The following is a 22,172-nucleotide window of genomic DNA, read 5'->3' as shown; positions in this document are numbered from 1 at the left end:
CTTGTGGGGCATAATTCTCACTGCGCCTCCCATACATTGATGCTGCCCTACTCCTGGAAAACCTGAGAGAGATTTACTCAGAACTTTCTTTTCTCCTGTTAAGTGTAGTCAGTCCACGGGTCATCCATTACTTATGGAATATTTCTCTTCCTAACAGGAAACTGCAAGAGAATTACCCAGCAGAGCTTGCTATATAGCTCCTCCCCTCACCTATCATACTCAGTCATTCTCTTGCAGCCTAACTAAAAAGGAAGCTGTGAGAGATCTGTGGTGTTTTTTAACTTAGTTTATTTCTACAATCAAAAGTTTGTTATTTTTAAATGGCACCGGAGTGTGCTGTTTATTCTCAGGCAGCATTAGAAGAAGAATCTGCCTGGGTTTCTTTCTATGGTCTTAGCAGACGTAAATAAGATCCACTGGCTGTTTCTCATCTGAGGCGTGAGGTAACTTCAGAGAAGGGGAATAGCATGCAGGGCTCCCCTGCAACAAATGAGGTATGCGCAGTAATTTATTTTCTGAGGAATGGAATTGACTGAGAAAATACTGCTGATACCATTGTAAAGTAAGTTCAGCCTTAAATGCAGTGATAGCGACTGGTATCAGGCTGATGTGTGTGTGTACACTGAATGTATTTTCTAAGGAATGGAATTGACTCTTAAAATACTGTTAATACTGAAATAATGTATGAGCCTTAACTGCAGTAAAAGCGACTGGTAGCAGGCTTATTAATAATAATACATAACTTTCAAATGTATGTTTAAAACGTTTACTGGCATGTTAATCGTTTTATGTGAGGTACTTGGTGATAAAACTTATTAGGGCATGATTTTTACCACATGGCCATTTTTGTTTTCTGCATAGAAACAGTTTCTGAGCTTCCCCACTGTTGTAATATGAGTGGGAGGGGCCTATTTTAGCGCTTTTTTACACAGTAAAAATTCAGTCACAATCTGTCTACTTCATCCTCCATGATCCAGATCGTCTCTAGAGAGCTCAGGGGTCTTCAAAATCCATTTTGAGGGAGGTAATCAGTCACAGTAGTCCTGTGACAGTGTATTTGACTGTGAGAAAAACGTTAATTATATAATTATCAGTTTTTGGGTACTAAGGGGTTAATCATCCATTTGCTGGTGGGTGCAATCCTTTGCTAACTTAATACATTTACTGTGAAAATTTGGTTGCTATAACTATTTTTGATCATTGTTATTTCAACTGTGTTAGTTTTTCTGTGCTTCTTAAAGGCACAGTAACGTTTTTTATATTGCTTGTAAATTAATTTTGAAAAGTATTTCCAAGTTGCTAGTCTCATTGCTAGTTTGTTTAAACATGTCTGACTCAGATGAATCTCTTTGTTCACTATGTTTAAAGGCCAATGTGGAGCCCAATAGAAATTTGTGCACTCAATGTATAGATGTCACTTTAAATAAAAGTCAAACTTTATATGTTAAGAAATTATCACCAGACAACGAGGGGGAAGTTATGCCGACTAACTCTCCTCACGTGTCAGTACCTTCGCCTCCCGCTCAGGAGGTGCGTGATATTGTGGCGCCAAGTACATCAGGGCGGCCCATACAAATCACTTTGCAAGACATGGCTACTGTTATGACAGAAGTACTGTCTAAATTGCCAGAATTAAGAGGTAAGCGCGATCACTCTGGAGTTAGAACAGAGCGCGCTGATAATGGTAGAGCCATGTCTGATGCTGCGTCACAATTTGCAGAACATGAGGACGGAGAGCTTCATTCTGTGGGTGACGGGTCTGATCCGGGTAAACTGGATTCAGAGATTTCAAATTTTAAATTTAAGCTTGAGAACCTCTGCGTATTGCTAGGGGAGGTATTAGCGGCTCTGAATGATTGTAACACGGTTGCAATTCCAGAGAAAGTATGTAGGCTGGATAAATATTTTGCGGTACCGGTGTGTACTGACGTTTTTCCTATACCTAAAAGGCTTACAGAAATTGTTAACAAGGAGTGGGATACACCCGGTGTGCCCTTTTCACCACCTCCTATATTTAGAAAAATGTTTCCAATAGACGCCACCACACGGGACTTATGGCAGACGGTCTCTAAGGTGGAGGGAGCAGTTTCTACTTTGGCTAAGCGCACCACTATCCCGGTGGAGGATAGCTGTGCTTTTTCAGATCCAATGGATAAAAAGTTAGAGGGTTACCTTAAGAAAATGTTTGTTCAACAAGGTTTTATATTACAACCCCTTGCATGCATTGCGCCTGTTACTGCTGCGGCGGCATTCTGGTTTGAGTCTCTGGAAGAGACCATTCGCACAGCTCCATTGGATGAAATTATGAACAAGCTTAAAACCCTTAAGCTAGCTAACTCATTTGTTTCTGATGCCGTCGTACACTTAACCAAACTTACGGCTAAGAACTCCGGATTCGCCATTCAAGCGCGCAGAGCGCTGTGGCTTAAATCCTGGTCAGCTGACGTGACTTCTAAATCCAAATTGCTTAATATTCCTTTCAAAGGGCAGACCTTATTCGGGCCCGGCTTGAAAGAAATTATTGCTGACATTACGGGAGGTAAGGGCCATGCTCTACCTCAGGACAGGGCCAAATCAAAGGCCAAACAGTCTAATTTTCGTGCCTTTCGTAACTTCAAGGCAGGAGCAGCATCAACTTCCTCCGCTCCAAAACAGGAAGGAGCTGTTGCTCGTTACAGGCAGGGCTGGAAAGTTAACCAGTCCTGGAACAGGGGCAAGCAGGCCAAGAAACCTGCTGCTGCCCCCAAGACAGCATGAAGAGAGGGCCCCCTATCCGGAAACGGATCTAGTGGGGGGCAGACTTTCTCTCTTCGCCCAGGCTTGGGCAAGAGATGTCCAGGATCCCTGGGCGTTGGAGATCATATCTCAGGGATATCTCCTGGACTTCAGAACTTCTCCTCCACGGGGGAGATTTCATCTTTCAAGGTTATCAACAAACCAAACAAAGAAAGAGGCGTTTCTACGCTGTGTACAAGACCTCTTACTAATGGGGGTAATCCACCCAGTTCCGCGGATGGAACACGGGCAGGGATTCTATTCAAATCTATTTGTGGTTCCCAAAAAAGAGGGAACCTTCAGACCAATCTTGGACTTAAAAATCCTAAACAAATTTCTAAGAGTTCCATCATTCAAAATGGAAACTATTCGAACCATCCTTCCCATGATCCAAGAGGGTCAGTACATGACCATGGTGGACTTAAAGGATGCCTACCTTCACATACCGATTCACAAGGACCATTACCGGTATCTGAGATTTGCCTTCCTAGACAGGCATTGCCAGTTTGTAGCTCTTCCCTTCGGATTAGCTACGGCCCCAAGAATCTTTACAAAAATTCTAGGATCACTTCTGGCGGTACTAAGACCGCAAGGCATAGCGGTGACTCCGTACCTAGACGACATTCTGATACAAGCGTCAAGTTTTCAAGCTGCCAAGTCTCATACAGAGAGAGTTCTGGCATTTCTGAGGTTGCATGGGTGGAAGGTGAACGTGGAAAAGAGTTCTCTATTACCACTTACAAGAGTTCCCTTTCTAGGGACTCTTATAGATTCTGTAGAGATGAAAATTTACCTGACCGAGGCCAGGTTATTAAAACTTCAAAATGCTTGCCGTGTCCTTCACTCCATTCCACACCCGTCAGTAGCTCAGTGCATGGAAGTAATCGGCTTAATGGTAGCGGCAATGGACATAGTACCATTTGCGCGCCTGCATCTCAGACCGCTGCAATTGTGCATGCTAAGTCAGTGGAACGGGGATTACTCAGATTTGTCCCCCCTACTAAATCTGGATCAAGACCAGAGATTCTCTTCTATGGTGGCTCTCTCGGCCACATCTGTCCAAGGGGATGACCTTTCGCAGGCCAGATTGGACGATTGTAACAACAGACGCCAGCCTTCTAGGCTGGGGAGCAGTCTGGAATTCCCTGAAAGCTCAGGGATTATGGACTCAGGAGGAGAAACTCCTCCCAATAAATATTCTGGAGTTAAGAGCAATATTAAATGCTCTCCTAGCTTGGCCTCAGTTAGCAACTCTGAGGTTCATCAGATTTCAGTCGGACAACATCACGACTGTGGCTTACATCAACCATCAAGGGGGAACCAGAAGTTCCCTAGCGATGTTGGAAGTCTCAAAGATAATTTGCTGGGCAGAGTCTCACTCTTGCCACCTGTCAGCGATCTACATCCCAGGCGTGGAGAACTGGGAGGCGGATTTTCTAAGTCGCCAGACTTTTCATCCGGGAGAGTGGGAGCTCCATCCGGAGGTCTTTGCTCAACTGATTCGTCGTTGGGGCAAACCAGATCTGGATCTCATGGCGTCTCGTCAGAACGCCAAGCTTCCTTGTTACGGATCCAGGTCCAGGGACCCGGGAGCGGTGCTGATAGATGCTCTGACAGCCCCTTGGGTCTTCAACATGGCTTATGTGTTTCCACCATTCCCAATGCTTCCTCGTTTGATTGCCAAGATCAAACAGGAGAGAGCTTCGGTGATTCTGATAGCGCCTGCGTGGCCACGCAGGACCTGGTATGCAGACCTTGTGGACATGTCGTCCTGTCCACCGTGGTCTCTGCCTCTGAGACAGGACCTTCTAATTCAGGGTCCTTTCAAACATCCAAATCTAATTTCTCTGAGGCTGACTGCATGGAGATTGAACGCTTGATTCTATCAAAGCGTGGTTTCTCGGAGTCGGTTATTGATACCTTAATACAGGCTAGGAAGACTGTTACCAGAAAAATTTACCATAAAATATGGCGTAAATATTTACGTTGGTGCGAATCCAAGAGTTACTCATGGAGTAAGGTTAGGATTCCGAGGATATTGTCCTTTCTACAAGAGGGTTTAGAAAAGGGCTTATCTACTAGTTCGTTAAAGGGACAGATTTCTGCTCTGTCTATTCTTCTACACAAACGTCTGGCTGAAGTTCCAGACGTTCAGGCTTTCTGTCAGGCTTTAACTAGGATTAAGCCTGTGTTTAAGTCTGTTGCTCCGCCGTGGAGCTTAAACTTAGTTCTTAATGTTCTTCAAGGCGTTCCATTTGAACCCCTTCATTCCATTGATATCAAGTTGTTATCTTGGAAAGTTCTGTTTTTGATGGCTATTTCCTCGGCTCGAAGAGTCTCTGAGTTATCTGCCTTACATTGTGATTCTCCTTATCTGATTTTTCATTCAGACAAGGTAGTCCTGCGTACTAAACCTGGGTTCTTACCTAAGGTAGTTACTAACAGGAATATCAATCAAGAGATTGTTGTTCCATCTCTGTGTCCTAACCCTTCTTCAAAGAAGGAACGACTTTTGCATAATCTGGACGTAGTCCGTGCCCTGAAATTATATTTGCAGGCAACTAAGGATTTTCGTCAAACTTCTTCCCTGTTTGTCGTTTACTCTGGACAGAGGAGAGGTCAAAAGGCTTCGGCTACCTCTCTCTCTTTTTGGCTTCGTAGCATAATACGCTTAGCCTATGAGACTGCTGGACAGCAGCCTCCTGAAAGGATTACAGCTCATTCTACTAGAGCTGTGGCTTCCACCTGGGCCTTTAAAAATGAGGCTTCTGTTGAACAGATTTGCAAGGCTGCGACTTGGTCTTCGCTTAACACTTTTTCAAAATTTTACAAATTTGACACTTTTGCTTCGTCGGAGGCTATTTTTGGGAGAAAGGTACTTCAGGCAGTGGTTCCTTCTGTTTAATGTTCCTGCCTTGTCCCTCCCTTCATCCGTGTACTTTAGCTTTGGTATTGGTATTCCATAAGTAATGGATGACCCGTGGACTGACTACACTTAACAGGAGAAAACATAATTTATGCTTACCTGATAAATTCCTTTCTCCTGTAGTGTAGTCAGTCCACGGCCCGCCCTGTTTTTACGGCAGGTCTAAATTTTAATTAAACTCCAGTCACCACTGTACCCTATGGTTCCTCCTTTCTCGTCTGCTTTGGTCGAATGACTGAGTATGATAGGTGAGGGGAGGAGCTATATAGCAAGCTCTGCTGGGTAATTCTCTTGCAGTTTCCTGTTAGGAAGAGAAATATTCCATAAGTAATGGATGACCCGTGGACTGACTACACTACAGGAGAAAGGAATTTATCAGGTAAGCATAAATTATGTTTTTATTCACAGGTCCATGTGAGGGAGAGGACCTCTCAAACCTGGAACTGCCTTGCTGTCAGGAAGCAGATGAGGTAAGTGCTGACTTTCTTTCTGGGGGATAGGAATGGACTCAGAAATAAAGGTTGGGCACTTTATTCAGTGAATGGGACAAACCTCATGCTTGACAATATTAGATTCCCCTTAGAGCATAGGGGACATTTGGGCAGCGTAGCAGCAGGCACTGGGGGTGATTTTTTTTATACTTTTACTTTGGTGGTTCCACATCTCCCGGCGGTTTAGTAACTTTATTAACCGACCGTGAGATTCCTTTTGTCATGCCCATGATGGGAGGTTCCCCAGGAAGCGCCTCCTAATGCGCATTTTTTTTCCTGTTGCTACACTCCATGATATAAAAGCTCTACGCATATCTACATCGTAGCTGCGTGTAAACACCTGACACTGACATTTCTGTGCTGGAGACCGACAGTGCTTCTGAAAGTCTATTTGCGGTTACGGCCCTTACTCAGAGAAGGTAGGCACCTCAGCAAAGTATTGCTGAGGTGTTTGCTAGTTTATTTTAGGGTTTTTACGCCTATCTACACTATATTTGCTCAAACGATATAAAAAAGTTTATTATTTAAAGGGACAGTAACGTTTTTTTGGTTTTTGCATTTTACTAATAAAAATTCAATCTTTTATACCAAATTGTTTAATTGTGTGTTACAATGGACCAAGAGGCCTTACAAAGTGTCACTTGCTCTCTATGTTTTAATGCCAATGTGGAACCACCAATCCCTTTCTGTTCCTTATGTATTGAGAGAACTTTAAGCTACAGGGATACGGATATCTGTGAATAAGAATCACAAGAGGGCGTCTCCTAGTGTAATACTGCAAGTAAAACCCACGATAGCAGATCTTGAAAGAAAATATACTCACAAAATGAGCAGCACCAATGTGCTAAGTGACACAAGCTGAGATATCACAGTTTCCCAGCAAACGGATCCTCTTAAGGATGTAGGGGCCCAGGGGTGCCCTATAGCAGGTACAGGTAAGACTCAGGCTTCCTGAGATGCCTGAGGAAACAGCTAGTACAGCTGAGAAACGCGTTGCAATCTATTTTAAACTGTGTGTTTACTCACTCTGGGTACTGCACACACCCATTGGTTTTATATCAACAGGTTTTAACAAAAAATAAAATGGTTTTGCTGAACTATATTGGAAGCCTGAGTCTTACCTGTAACTGCTATTGGGCACCCCTGGGCCCCTACATCCTTAAGAGGATCCGTTTGCTGGGAAACTGTGATATCTCAGCTTGTGTCACTTAGCACATTGGTGCTGCTCATTTTGTGAGTATATTTTCTTTCAAGATCTGCTATCGTGGGTTTTACTTGAAGTATTACACTAGGAGGCGCCCTCTTTTGTGATTCTTAATCACAGATATCCGGATTCCTTATCTTCTGCTTGGAGAGGAGCTGCCTTAACTACAATACTGGCTTACACCATGGGAGCTATATTATACCATCACTGACGACTGCTCTGGGACTCAATTGATCCATCCTGTGTTCTTCAATAAGGACTCGGCTAAGACTTTTATTTATTTGATTTACAGCATATTGTCTTTTTTACTTTTATTTTATCTGTATATCACTGTGTGAGATATATTAATCATTTGTTCTATTATACAAAGTTATTGCAAGTATAGTAGCTAAAACATTTATGTATACACATCTATTACATTACATTATATTATCTAGTTTCTTCTAGCACCCCCTAGAGTTGGACATGTTAGTGTACCAACAGCTGGTAAAGCTACAGGGATAGACTTTTTTTCTGAGCCAACATTTTCTAAAGAGGATGTTGTTCAGGAATCTAATGATAATGTTTAATATATGTCGCAGCTTTCTCCTCAAGCGTTCCAAATTTTACTGCCCTCACATGCAGTGCCCTGCGCTTCCTCTCTAGCTCCCGCTGGAGTTACTTTAAAAGACATCGCTTCTCTCATCTCTTCTGCAGTTTTAGATGCGTTGTCTGCTTTCCCAATGTTGCAGGGAAAGCATAAGAGGAAAATCAGACATTCAGTTGTTGCTATTTCAGATGTCCCCTCACAGAAGCCTGAGGAGGAGGATAACGTAGTAGCATCTGAAGGTGAAATTTCAGATTCTGACAGTGTAATTCCTCTTGCTGATACTGAAGTGGTATCCTTCAGGTTTAAGCTAGAACACCTCCGTCTGTTACTTGAGGTTTTAGCTACATTGCACGACGGCGATTCCACGGTCGTTGTTACTCTTAAGAAATCCAGTAAGCTGAACAAATATTTTGAGGTACCTTCCTCAAAGTTTTTTCCGGTACCAGACCGAGCTTCTGAGATCATTGCTAAGGAATGGGAGAGACCAGGTATACCTTTTTCTCCATCTCCTATATTTAAAAAGATGTTTCCCATAGCTGACTCGGTTAAGGAGGCTTGGCAAACAGTCCCCAAGGTGGAAGGAGCTGTCTCCACCTTAGCTAAAAGAACTACTATACTCAGAGGATGGTTGTACTTTCAAAGATCCTATGGACAAATTAGAGGGGTTAAAAAAAGAAAGATGTTTGTACACCAGGGCTTACAATGGCAGCCAGCTGTGTGCATTGCTACCGTCACTAGTGCGGCGGCATATTGGTTTGTTGCATTTTCTGATGCTATCAGGACAGAAACTCCCCTGGATGAAATCCAGGATAGGATATAAGCTCTTAAATTGGCTAATTCCTTTATTACGGATGCTTCCCTTCAAGTTATCAAACTGGGAGCAAAGATTTCAGTTTTCTCTGTTCTAGCTCGCAGAACCTTATGGTTCTTCTAAGTCTAAGCTTTAAGCGATTCCTTACAAGGGGTAGACCTTGTTTGGGCCTGGCTTGACGGAAATTATCTCTGAAATTACGGGAGGTGAGGGTCATCTTCTCCCTCAGGATAAGAGAAACAAAAGTGACAACAGAGTAATTTTCATTCCTTTTGAAATTTCAAGGGAAATTCTTCCGCTTCCTCCTCCAAGCAGGATCAGTCTAAATCTTCCCGGAGACCCAATCAGTCTTGGAATAAGGGAAAACAATCCAAGAAGCCTGCTATTGAATCAAAGACAGCATGAAGGGCCTTGTAGGCCCGGATCTTGTAGGGGGCAGACTTTCCTTCGCTCAGGCTTGGGTTCGAGATGTTCAGGATCTATGGGCAGTAGAAATAGTGTCCCAGGGATACAAACTAGAGTTAAAGTTTTCCTCCCAGAGGTAGGTTTCTGCTTTCAAGATTATCTGTAGACCAGACAAAAAGAGAGGTGTTCTTACACTGTGTATGAGACCTCTCCGACCTGGAAGTAATAGTTCCTGTTCCGATTCAGGAACAAGGTCTGGGATTTTATTCCAATCGGATTGTGGTTCCCAAAAAAGAGTGAACCTTCAGGCCTATTTTAGATCTCAAGAGTCTAAACAAATTCCTTCAAGATGGAAACTATTCGTTCCATTCTCCCTTTGGTCCAAGAAGGTCAATTTATGACAACTGTGGATTTAAAGGACGCGTACTTGCATGTTCCCATTCACAGGGATCATCACAAGTTTCTAAGGTTTGCCTTTCTAGACAAACACTTCCAATTTGTGGCTCTTCCCTTCGGTCTTGCCACAGCTACCAGAATTTTCTCAAAGGTTCTGGGTTCGCTGTTGGCGGTGCTTCGGTTACGGGACATTGCAGTGGCATCCTATCTGGACAACATCCTAGTCCAGATGCCATCCTTACAACAAGCAAGATCCCACACAGAAATGTTATCTTTCCTGTGATCTCACGGATGGAAGGTAAATTTGGTAGAGTTCCTTAGTCCCAAAGACAAGGGTGACTTTCTTGGGAACCATAATAGATTCCCTATCAATGAAGATTTTTCTGACAGAAGTCAGGAAATCAAAGATTTTCGATACTTGTCTGGCTCTTCAGTCCTCTCCTCGGCCATCAGTGGCTCAGTGCATGGAGCTAATCAGGCTGATGGTAGCGACAATGGACATCATCCCGTTTGCTCTGTTCCACCTCAGACCTCTGCAGTTAAACATACTCGGGCAATGGAACGGAGATTATGCGGACTTGTCTCCTCGAATACTTCTGGAGCAGGAGACAAGGGATTCTCTTCAATGGTGGTTGTCTCTGGATCATCTCTCCCAGAGAACCTGCTTTCGCAGACCATCTTGGGTGATTGTGACAACAGACGCCAGCCTTCTAGGATGGGGAGCAGTCTGGGGCTCCCTAAAGGCTTGGAGTTTGGACTCAGTCAGTGTCTGTTCTACCTATAAACATTCTGGAGCTGAGAGCGATCTTCAATGCTCTTCTGGCCTGGCCCCAGTTAGCCTCGGTCCAGTTTATCAGGTTCCAGTCGGACAACATAACTTCAGTGGCTTACATCAATCATCAGGGAGGAACGAGGAGTTCCTTAGCGATGACAGAAGTAACCAAAATAATCCAGTGGGCGGAGACCCACTCTTGCTGTCTGTCGGCGATCCACATCCCAGGGGTGGACAATGGGGAGGCGGACTTACTGAGCAGACAGACCTTTCATCCGGGGGAGTGGGGACTCCATCTGTAAGTATTTTCCAGACTGATTCTCAAATGGGGTCAGCCGGAATTGGATCTCATGGCATCTCGGCAGAATGCCAAGCTTCCGAGGTACAGGTCGAGGTCCAGGGATCCTCAGGCGGTACTGATAGATGCCCTGGCGGTACCTTGGATGTTCAGTCTTGCATACCTTTTTCCTCCGTTTGCTCTGCTTCCTCTGGTTATTGCTCGAATCAAGCAGGAGAGGGCCTCAATGATCCTCATTGCACCGGCTTGACCTTGCAGGATTTGGTATGCAGACCTGGTGGACATGTCATCTCTGCCACCTTGGAGACTTCCGTTGAGGAAGGACCTTCTAATTCAGGTACCCTTCCTTCACCCAAACTTAGTTTCTCTGAAGCTGACTGCTTAGAGATTGAACGCTTAATTTTATCCAAGCGGGGCTTTTCAGAATCGGTCATAGAGACCATGGTTCAGGCTCGTAAACCTGTAACTAGAAAGATTTACCATAAGATATGGCGCAAATATCTCTCTTGGTGTGAATCCAAGGGCTTCTCTTGGAGTAGAGTTAAGATTCCTAGAATTTTGTCTTTTCTCTAAGAGGATTTGGAGAAAGGATTATCGACAAGTTCCCTAAAGGGTCAAATTTCTGCCTTTATTTTGTTACACAAACGTCTGGCAGATGTTCCAGATGTACAATCTTTTTGTCAGGCCTTGGTAAGGATCAGGCCTGTGTTTAAGCCAGTTACTCCTCCTTGGAGTCTTAATTTGGTTCTCAAAGTTCTTCAAGGGGCTCCGTTTGAGCATATGCATTCCTTAGATATCAAGTTGTTATCTTGGAAAGTTTTATTTCTTGTTGCTATTTCTTCTGCTCGCAGAGTGTCAGAGCTCTCGGCATTGCAGTATGTGTCACCTTACCTTATTTTTAATTCAGATAAGGTAGTTTTACGTACTAAATTAGGATTTCTTTTTAAGGTTGTTTCTGATTGGAACATTAATCAGGAGATTGTTGTTCCTTCCTTGTGTGGTTCGTGCCTTAAAGTGTTACCTGCAGGCGACTAAGGATTTTCGTCAGTCTTCTGCTTTGTTTGTGATTTTCTCAGGAAAACGTAAAGGACAGAAAGCTACAGCTACTTCTCTCTCTTTTTGGCTGAAGAGTATCATACGTTTTGCATATGAGACTGCTGGACAGCAGCCTCCAGAGAGTGTTACGGCTCACTCCACGAGGGCTGTTGCTTCCTCATGGGCATTAAAAAATGAAGCTTCTGTGGAACAGATTTGCAAGGCTGCAACTTTGTCCTTTCTTCACACTTTTTCAAATTTCTTTAAATTTGACACTTGCCTCGGCTGAGGCCGCTTTTGGGAGAGAGGTTCCTTCCGTTTAGGTTCCCTGTCTTCTCCCTCCTGTATCATCTGTGTACTCTACTCTAGCTTGGGTATTGATTCCCAATAGTAATTAAGATGATCCGTGGACTCATTGTGTCATTAAAAAGAAAATTTATGCTTACCTGATTTATTATTTTTTTTTACACGATGAGTCAACGGCCCGCCTGTTTTTGAAAGACAGGTTGCTGGTTATTATAAACTTCAGACACCTCTGCACGTTATTACTTCCTTTCTCTCTCTTAGACTGGGTTGGGAGGGAAGGGAGGTGGTATTTAACAGCTTTGCTGTGGTGCTCTTTGCCACCTCCTGCAGGGTAGGAGTGGTATTCCCAATAGTAATTAAGATGATCCATGGACTCATCGTGTCAAAAAAGAAATACATTTATCAGGTAAGCATAAATTTTCTTTTTTACTTTGTGATCTTGTCTTATCCTTCCAGTTGCTGTCTTTAGATGTCAGTAACAACAAACTCTACAGATTGGATGATATGGAAGAACTTCCCCTCAAAGCTCCGAACCTGAAGATCTTAAATCTCTCTCAGAACATGGTAAAACACTGTATTTCAATCTATTTGCAAGGGCTGAAGAACCCCTTTGTTAATATAACTCACATTCTTCTTGGTTATTCTGCATAGCTGAGGTCTGACAGAGAACTGGATAAAGTGAAAGGTCTGAAATTGGAGGAGTTATGGCTAGACGGGAACCCTCTTTGTGATACTTTCCGAGACCAGACCAGCTACATCAGGTCAGTGAGGGGGGTTTCTTCTCATCCCTCTAAGGGACGGACACGCAGCATTCAGGAAGTCATTATAGAGTTGGGGTAAAAAACACAGTGAGCAAAATGCCTGATGAACAGCCAGTGAGCCAGTGGTGCCTGATAAATACAAAGAGCATCTACTGAAAAATAAACAAAAAATGCTCAACTATATATTTCACAAGTTTTGTCTTCACCCGGGTGAAAGTGTGTTGTGGTGCATTCTATTCTATTCACACACTGGTCTGTTTTACTTGTTACTGATCCATTTGACATATGAATGCATTAAATATCTGAACCTGGCCTATTATAGAAGTGATCTTTAAACTCCTTTGATTGCTTTTTACTATTAGGGGCTAATTTTTTTTTTAAATTTCACTTTTATTCTATCTATAGCTGGAGCTTGCATACATGTGGGTATATTGTTCACTATTTGTGATGACATATCATTTATGCCAAACACTTAGTACAAGTGCCTCAATAAATTATTAGGATCTTTTAAAACCTTATGTTTTAGAAGATATTTCCTGAAGGAGGAAGAGGCATTTAAGGGTAGTGAAATAATTATGATTAGCAGTAAGGCTGCTATCTGCTTAGGTCCATGCAGAGATTGGGGCGATGGTGCACCCTTTAATCACACACCCTTTAAACCAATGGAATGAGCAAATTGTTGGGAACATTCTATGCAGCAGCTCCTAATCGTTGGCTAAAATCTTTGCTGCAAGATCTGTTAAAATGATATCAGTGATGGACTCAGTGCAGTTCTGCTTTGTTAAAACTCTACTTTTTCTGTTACCGTTTCTCTTCCCCTTCATCCTCCATCTTTATCATTTTTGTTTTCCTCTGCAACACTTTCTCCTCCATCTTTCAAGCATCATATTCTACATTCATACATTCCACCTATAACGTGCATATTGTAAACATTGTAGCCTCTTCCTGTATGTCCGTAACTGCAGCCTCTTTCTCCCACTTGTCTCCCACTGCTCCCTCCCGTATGTATTTGGGGGAGTGCACTCACTCTTCCTGACTCTTAAGACCACCCACACCTGCAGAAGTAAATTAACGAAAGAAAAGTCACATCAGTGTATGCTACTTGATGTTAAGTCGCACCCCTCCTATCCTCGTAAGACGAATGTGGATGTTTGGTCTATGACGGGTAAGTTCCCTAAGGGGGGACAACCTAAGGCAGACCTCAAAACCGCCACAAGAAGACTGCTGCTGGAGGGGTGTTTGTTTTTCTGTTCTTCATTCCAGTCAAACCCGCACGCATTTCCCCTGACTCTCCGTGTCAGTAGGAGGAAACTACATGCCGCAGGGGCATGGAAATAAAGTAGAATCCCATCACCTACAAGACGGGTGATGCTGCAGGCAGCTTCCTGTGGTGACAGGTAAAAATGGGTGGTCATGCAAGAAAATTAAGGAGTTGCAAGGAGGAGGATTGTGTGTTGGCAGAGGCTGCAGTAGCAGAGTTCCCAGGAAGAGAGGCTTTTTAAACAAGTGTATACTTTTTTTTTTTTTTTTTTTTTAACCCCCTCATGCACACGTTCCACAGTCATTTCTTCTGACATCACAATTCTCATACATCGCCCTCCCTTTCCTTATGTCTCACTTCCAATTTTTTCTTTTCAAATTTCTTCTGCCATTTTCCCTAGTTGCCCAGATAAGCAGAAACGTTTTATTAATACCTCATCTAATTAGTTTTTGTTATAAAAGAGGCATTGAGGTATTTGGAAAATGCCATTACACCTCCTTTATAGATTGAGGGTGGTTTTGTATCTGTTAAACTTGGAATGTAACTCGCCCTTGTCTCTGCATGGATATCTTGGTATAAATCATGGTCAGGTGGGTGGCAGTCTATTAAGATGTTAGTAAATGTACTAGGGGTGGGAACAATAGTGATCTGTGTTCATAAACAACATTAAAGGGTTTGATAAAGGAAAGGCACATATCTCCAAGTCTCTAGGTCATGCTCTGTAATGTATTATAGCAAGCAAAGGCTGCATCTAAAACAGTGGAATTACTGGACCTTCTGCGTCCCCACTTCAAAGACCAGGGTGTGTGTTACTATAGTACTTGGGTGTGTATTGGTGGAGGAAGTCATTTTGAGGCACAGTATGTGGGAGGCGTCTGTTGCTGTCTTTTATTTCTATAATTACTATTTGCTGCCAGTTACATTTTCTTTGTACCTGTTTGTTTGTCCGTTTTTTACTGCGGATTTTTCCCACACCTGATGACAGTGCCGTGCGAGAACGATTCCCTAAACTACTTCGGCTGGTGAGTTTTCTGCATCCTATACACCAGTTTTTTTCATATAGCTGCATGTAACAGACACCACTATAAAGAAGAATATGCACAGATACTGTACTGATATAAAAGGTTTTATACTGGATTTTTATAAGTTACTTAGAAGCTCCCAGTTTAGCACTGTTGGTGAGGTTAGGCTGGGATGCCCAGTGAAAGGGGCGTAGAAAACAGAGCAGACCCCCTCCCCCTCGTTCCCTGCATATGAGAAAACACTTACACAAACAGGAGCAGCAGGAGTCTGTAGACCTGGGTCTACATCTGACATTGTGGGGCTTGGCTAGGAGTCTGAAAATTAGCACAATGTTATAAAAACACTCCCAGATGGGCTATATTAATTAATCTTCTACAAAACATTTATGCCAAAAAATCTAGTGTACAGTGTCCCTTTTAATTATTTTCTCAATTGAGTTTTCTCTTCAGTTTGCATTATATCCCTTCCTTTCGGTTTTCTTTGTTTTTTTTCACACGCAGGATGGCCATGAACTTCCTCCTCCAATCACATTTGATATTGAAACACCGACTACACTTCCACCAAGCAAGGTGAGGCCGGACATAAGAGAAATGTGTGTAGGAATGTCTTTCTATCCCTTATAGTTATTGGATGATCATTATTTCATGTACTGTTTTTCAGGGCAGCTATCTGGTTTCAGAGGAGATTAAAGTGTTAATTCTACGGTTTTTACAGCAGTGAGTATGTTACATTTCGCTGTCACCACCACCCCCTTTAACTGGTTTAGCCATCTAACTTCCATGTCTCAAGCTTAAAGGGATAGTAAAGTGAGGATTAAACTCTCATGGTTCAGATCGAGCATGGAGCTTTAAACAACTTTGCAATTAGCTTCTGTTATCAGATTTGCTTCCTTCTCCTGGTATCTTGTGTTAAAAAGCATACCAAGGAATGCACTACTGGGATATAGCTGCTGATTGGTGGCTGCACGTTTATGCCTCTTGTCATTGGCTCACCAAATGTGTTCAGCTAACTCCCAGTAGTACTTTGCTTTTCCTTAAAGGGACACTGAACCCAATTTATTTTCTTTCGTGATTCAGATAGAGCAGCAATTTTAAGCAACTTTCTAATTCACTCCTTTTATCAGATTTTCTTCGTTCTCTTGCTATCTTTATTTGAAAAAGAAGGCATCTAAGCTATTTTTTGGTTCAGTACCCTGGACAGTACTTGTTTATTGGTCGGTTAAATTAATTCACCAAAAATGGGCCATCATCTAAACTTACATTTTTGCTTTTCAAATAAAGATACCAAGAGAATGAATAAAATGTGATAATATGCATAAATTAGAGTATGCAATTTTAAGCAACTTTCTATCTTAATTACGAAAGAAACAAATTTGGGTTCAGTGTCCCTTATATAAATTGATAATAGAAATACATTTAAAAGATTTTTGTAACTGTTTCCTCTATATGACTCATGAAAGAAAAAAAAAAAATGTGGGTTTCATGTCCCTTTAAAGGGACATTAACTGCTGGGGGCAACTACCCTAGAATTGTTACTAATCGCTGTTATTACATTTCATCATGTTCCTTCGACTCTTTTCAAATCCCTTCTCCTTTTTTTTTAAATAGCTTAAAGATGCCGGAAACTGTAGCTCCACCTTTTTTTTTTATTATTACTGGGGGCTGCCATCTTGGAGCTCAGGTATTCTCACAGCCTGTGACATCAGCTGTGCACACTCACGACCAGTAATATTGCCTATTTTTTTACAGCTGTATAATTTGTTTCAGGAGTGCATGATACAGAGCAGGAGCTGTACATCTTTGCAGTGGCTGCATTGTTCTATATTATTGTTTAGTGCTTTTTAAAATATATTTTGTGGAACTGTAAAAAATGTAAAGCTCACATGGGGTCATGAACACTAATTCCAAGCAAACTATACAGCTGTAAAAGTGGGCGATATCACTGATCTGTGAGTGTGCACAGCTTATGTCGCAGGTTGTGAAAATACCTGAGCTCCAAGATGGCGGCGCCCAGTACCATGAGGCGGAGCTTCAGTATCTGGCACCTTTAAGCTATTAAAACAGGAGATCGGATTTGTAAAGCGCTGACGGAACAGGATGAAATGCAATAACATACATTCTTTTGTAGTTGTGCGCAACAGTTCAATGTCCCTTTAAAGAGACTTGGGTTCCTACATTGTTTTGTTGTCTCTTTAAAGTACCATTTTTATGCTTGGATCATTTTTTTCCCTTAGCAAAAGTTTCTTGTTAACCTGGCTAAAGGCACCCAGTGTTTTCCACGTCTCGTGCGCACTCCTGCGGTTTCGTTCTATTTTTATTTTATTTCATGGTGGATTTACTTATTTGGTTGGGGATTTGTTGGGGGGGGGGCACACAAGATGCCAAACACACTTACCCCTCCCCCTTATATCCTAAATATTTAAAACAAACACTTATTTAACATCAAGTTGCCATGTCTGAACACCACTAAACCAGCCTTGTTCAATACATATTGGTAACTGAAAATAAGGAGACCTTTTACTTCTGTCACTTTGCTCCATCTTATAAACTATATAGAAAATAAGCAGGAATAAAATGCCCAGCCAGAGAACCAAAGGCCACATTTTAATCCCTTGAGTGCTAACGACGGCTCAGAGCCGTCACTAGCACTCACCCACCGTGAGGGCAATCTGGGGGCCCCACCTACTCCCACCCCAGCGATCTGGCCTTAAATTTTGTGATTCAGATAGAGCATTCAATTTTAAGCAACTTTCTAATTTACTCCTATTATCAAATTTTCTTCATTCTCTTGGTATTTCTATTTGAAAAGCAAGAATGTAAGTTTAGATGCCGGCCGATTTTTTTGTGAATTAATTTAACCGACCAATAAACAAGTACTGTCCAGGGTACTGAACCAAAAAATAGCTAGGATGCCTTCTTTTTCAAATAAAGATAGCAAGAGAACGAAGAAAACTGATAATAGGAGTAAATTATAAAGTTGATTAAAATTGCATGCTCTATCTGAATCACGAAAGAAATTTTTTTGGTTCAGTGTCCCTTTAATAGTGAGAGGCATCGCCGGGGCTTCATGTTGGATAGGTAGGGATCTGAAAAAAAAAAGTAAAAGTGTTTTAAAAAAATATATATTTAAAAAAGTAAAAAAAAAAATCAAAACCAGCTTAGCACCTAGGTGGAAAATGGCTTAGCAGCCAATGGAGAATGGTGAAAAGATTCTCATTCAAATGAGGGGTCTTATCGTATATACGAGGGTTAAAGGGACAATATACACTCATTTTCATTTAACTTCATGTAATAGACACTGCTATAAAGAATAAGATGCACAGATACTGATATAAAAATCCAGTGTAAAACAGTTTAAAAACTTACTTTAGCTCAGTTTAGCTCTGTTAAAAAGGTAGCTGGAACACCCACTGCAAGTGGGGAATAGCAGACACTCCCCCCTTCCTCTGCATATGAAAAGACTCTGCACAAACAGGAGCAAGCTGGAGTAGGTATACATCCGTATTCTCCTAAAACTTTGGGGCTTGGCTTGGAGTCTTAAAATCAGAGCAATGTTATTTAAAAGTAAGCAAAAATATACATTTTAAAAAATAAAAACCCTGTATGGGCTATATAAATGGATCATCTACAAAACATCTATGCAAAGAAAAATCTAGTGTATAATGTCCCTTTTAAGGGTAGTGATAACAGCCTGTTTAGCGTTACCAGACACCCCTCTCCCCCCAATAAGATGGACAAATGTCTCACAGCATTGGCCCCAACAATCACCTGGCAGCTGGATGGTACAGTACGCACCTTTTTGAAAGAGGATTGCTTGCTTCAAATAAGGATTTCATGTGTTATAGGATTGACAAAAGGGCCACACTGCACCCAATATTTTGTTCCATATGCATGCTGGTCTCTGTTGACTGATGTTGCTATGGTGATAGCCACTTAGCATTATTTAAAAGGACTATTAAATAGTTAAATATTTCAAAATTTCCTTAAATTTGCCTCCCCCTGTGACATGGAAGTAAATTTGAATGTCTCTTAAAACTACTGCTCTATCTAATCATGGAAGTTTTAATTTTACTAGTCTCCATTTAATTCAGGGTCTTTACACTTTCAAAAATCTTGTAATACAGATGATATGAATTCCTATTTCTATCTTAATGGAAGGAGAGTCCACTGCTTCATTTATTACTCGTGGGAATTAAGAAACTGGCCACCAGGAGGAGGCAAAGACACCCCAGCCAAAGGCTTAAATACCTCCCCCACTCCCCTCATCCCCCAGTCATTTTTTGCCTTTCGTCACAGGAGGTTGGGAGAGAAGATTCAGAGTAGTCTCTTATGGAGGGCAGTACTCTTCGAAATGGGACTGGAGTTTTGAGTAGCCCTGTCAGCCTCTCAGTGAGAGCATGGTTGAAAGTTAGAGTCCGGAGATGCAGGGAGAGTCTTTCTGCGAACACATCCCGACTCAGATTAACAGTTCCATTAGCAATTAGCTTTGACAAGTTTTGCTGCCTGCTTTTCTTCTATCAAGTCCATATGAGGAGCGATGCTACTGCCCTTTCACACTTCAAAGGCCGTGTTCCTGTTCCACGGCGTTGATTCTGGTAAGATCGTTTATATATATATATATATATATCTATATATATATCTATATCTCATAACGTAAGAAGACCAGGTCACAGTGTGGCTCCTTTCTCTGTATAGAATCTAGGGTAATACCTTCGGAAGGGGGTTATTGAACAGGGGGGATTTTTTTATGCATAATATTATTTGTTTTATGCTGCAAATGTGTTAGATGAGGCTCTGTCAGTGTGGAACTGTCAGTTCACTTAGCGAGAGATTGAGGCAGGCTTTTTTGGCGCGTTTCTCTCTCGAGTGCAGGAACGGTCCTGCTTGGCACTCCATGTGACCAGGTGTGGCCTCTGTAATTTCCTCTTTCTCGACCTGCGTTTGGAGGAGACTAAGCTGTTTCTTGTAGTCCGGGTCCTAGGAGGTGGTGAGTGCCCCGCCATTGGGATATAAAGGTGCCATTTAAGTTTTTTAGTCCGCAATAAAAGCGCAAGCTATAGAGGACTCTGATATGTTAGAGGAGAACTGTGTATATTGTGAGGAGGTTCCAGTTGAACTGCCTTCTCAACTCTGTTCCACATGCTTTGACAATATTGCTATATCTAAAAAGAATAAGATATTTAGTACAACTGAGCCGTCCACCTCTGAGGGTTCTCCGCCCTGCGAGATGCATTCCCTTCACTCATCTCCAGTTACACAAGCAGTTCCCCAGGGTACGACTGAACAGTCCAAGGGATCTTGGAAGACAGCTAACTCTTGGAACAAGTCCAAGCAGAACAAGAAGCCTGCCGAGTCGAAGTCGGCATGAAGGGGCGGCCCCCGATCCTTTCTCGGATCATGTAGGGGGCAGACTATCTTTTTTGCGGAGGCCTGGAGAAGAGACGTTCTGGACCCTTGGGTTCTGGAGGTCGTAGCCCAGGGTTACAGGATAGGATTCAAGTCATATCCGCCCAGAGTCAGGTTCCTCTTGTCAAACATATCTTCAAGACCAGAGAAGAGAGACTCCTTCCTGAGGTGTGTGAGGGATCTCTCATCTCTCGGAGTAATCGTCCCAGTCCCTCCGGCAGAAAAGAGGTCTGGGGTATTAATCAAACCTTTTCGTGGTCCCAAAGAAGAAGGGCATGTTTCGTCCAATTCTGGACCTAAAGGCCCTAAACAAGTTTTTGTGATTTCCATAGTTCAAAATGGAGACTATCAGGTCAACTTTGCCCCTAGTTTAAGAGGGGCAATTCATGAGGACTATGGATCTGGACACTTGCCTTCACGTTCCAATCCACAAAGATCACTTCAGGTTCCTAAGATTTGCCTTCCTGAACCAGCACTTCCAGTTTGTGGCCCTTCCATTTGGTCTGGCGACTGCCCCAAGAGTCTTTATAAGGGTTCTGGGAGCTCTACCCGCGGTAGCGAGAGCCAGAGGGATTGCAGTGGCTCCTTATCTGGACGATATCCTGGTCCAGGCTCCATCCTACAGTCTTGCGGAGGATCACTCAAGGGCTCTTCTCCTTAGGTCCCGAACAACTGTCAAAGGGGACATCCTTCTTGAGACCATCCTGGGAGATTGTGACCACAGATGCAAGTCTATCAGGATGTGGAGCTGTTTGGGGTGCCAGAAAAGCATAGGGCAGATGGACTCAAGGAATCGAGTCTACCTATAAATATTCTGGAACTTCAAGCAATATTTAACACTCTGAAGGCTTGGCCCCCCTGGGGTTGACTTGATTCATCAGATTCCAGTCGGACAACATTACCTCAGTGGCTTACATAAACCATCAGGGGGGAACGAGAAACTCCCTAGCCATGAAGGAAGTATCTTGGATTCTGGTCTGTGCAGAGGCTCACAATTGTTCGCTCTCAGTGATTCACATTCCAGATGTGGACAACTGGGAAGCGGATTTTCTGAGCAGACAAACGTTTCATCCAGGGGAATAGTCTTTCCATCCTGAGGTGTTTGCGGAGATCTGCAACAGATGCGGGACGCTGGAGATAGATCTCATGGCGTCCAGACTCGACTACAAGCTACCCAGATACGGGTTGCGATCTAGGGATCCCTAGGCGGAACTGATGCCTTGGCGGTGCCCTGGGACTTCAACCTAATTTACATTTCTTCTGTTAAGTGTGATCAGTCCACGGGTCATCATTACTTCTGGGATATTACTCCTCCCCAACAGGAAGTGCAAGAGAATTCACCCAGCAGAGCTGCATATAGCTCCTCCCCTCTACGTCACTCCCAGTCATTCTCTTGCACCCAACGACTAGATAGGATGTGTGAGAGGACTATGGTGATTATACTTAGTTTTATATCTTCAATCAAAAGTTTGTTATTTTAAAATAGCACCGGAGTGTGTTATTATCTCTCTGGCAGAGTTTGAAGAAGAATCTACCAGAGTTTTTGCTATGATTTTAGCCGGAGTAGTTAAGATCATATTGCTGTTTCTCGGCCATCTGAGGAGAGGTAAACTTCAGATCAGGGGACAGCGGGCAGATGAATCTGCATAGAGGTATGTAGCAGCTTTTATTTTCTGACAATGGAATTGATGAGAAAATCCTGCCATACCGATAT

At 42.6% G+C, this 22,172-nt stretch overlaps 1 protein-coding gene across 2 annotated transcripts in view; it reads left to right on the top strand.

Moving 5' to 3' along the window:
• Window positions 1-22,172, top strand: part of LOC128665857 (nuclear RNA export factor 1) — a 134,763-nt gene that overhangs the window by 44,060 nt on the left and 68,531 nt on the right. For both annotated transcript variants that reach the window (XM_053720091.1, XM_053720090.1), the window contains exons 9-13: window positions 12,465-12,572; window positions 12,660-12,769; window positions 15,016-15,052; window positions 15,554-15,622; window positions 15,714-15,769. In XM_053720091.1, the coding sequence (XP_053576066.1) occupies window positions 12,465-12,572; window positions 12,660-12,769; window positions 15,016-15,052; window positions 15,554-15,622; window positions 15,714-15,769 (380 nt within the window). The remainder of the gene's footprint in view (window positions 1-12,464; window positions 12,573-12,659; window positions 12,770-15,015; window positions 15,053-15,553; window positions 15,623-15,713; window positions 15,770-22,172) is intronic.

The sequence above is a fragment of the Bombina bombina genome, chromosome 7 (assembly GCF_027579735.1).
Source record: "Bombina bombina isolate aBomBom1 chromosome 7, aBomBom1.pri, whole genome shotgun sequence".
NCBI classification, from domain to species: Eukaryota; Metazoa; Chordata; class Amphibia; order Anura; family Bombinatoridae; genus Bombina; species Bombina bombina.
This window is presented reverse-complemented; position numbering and strand designations above follow the sequence as displayed.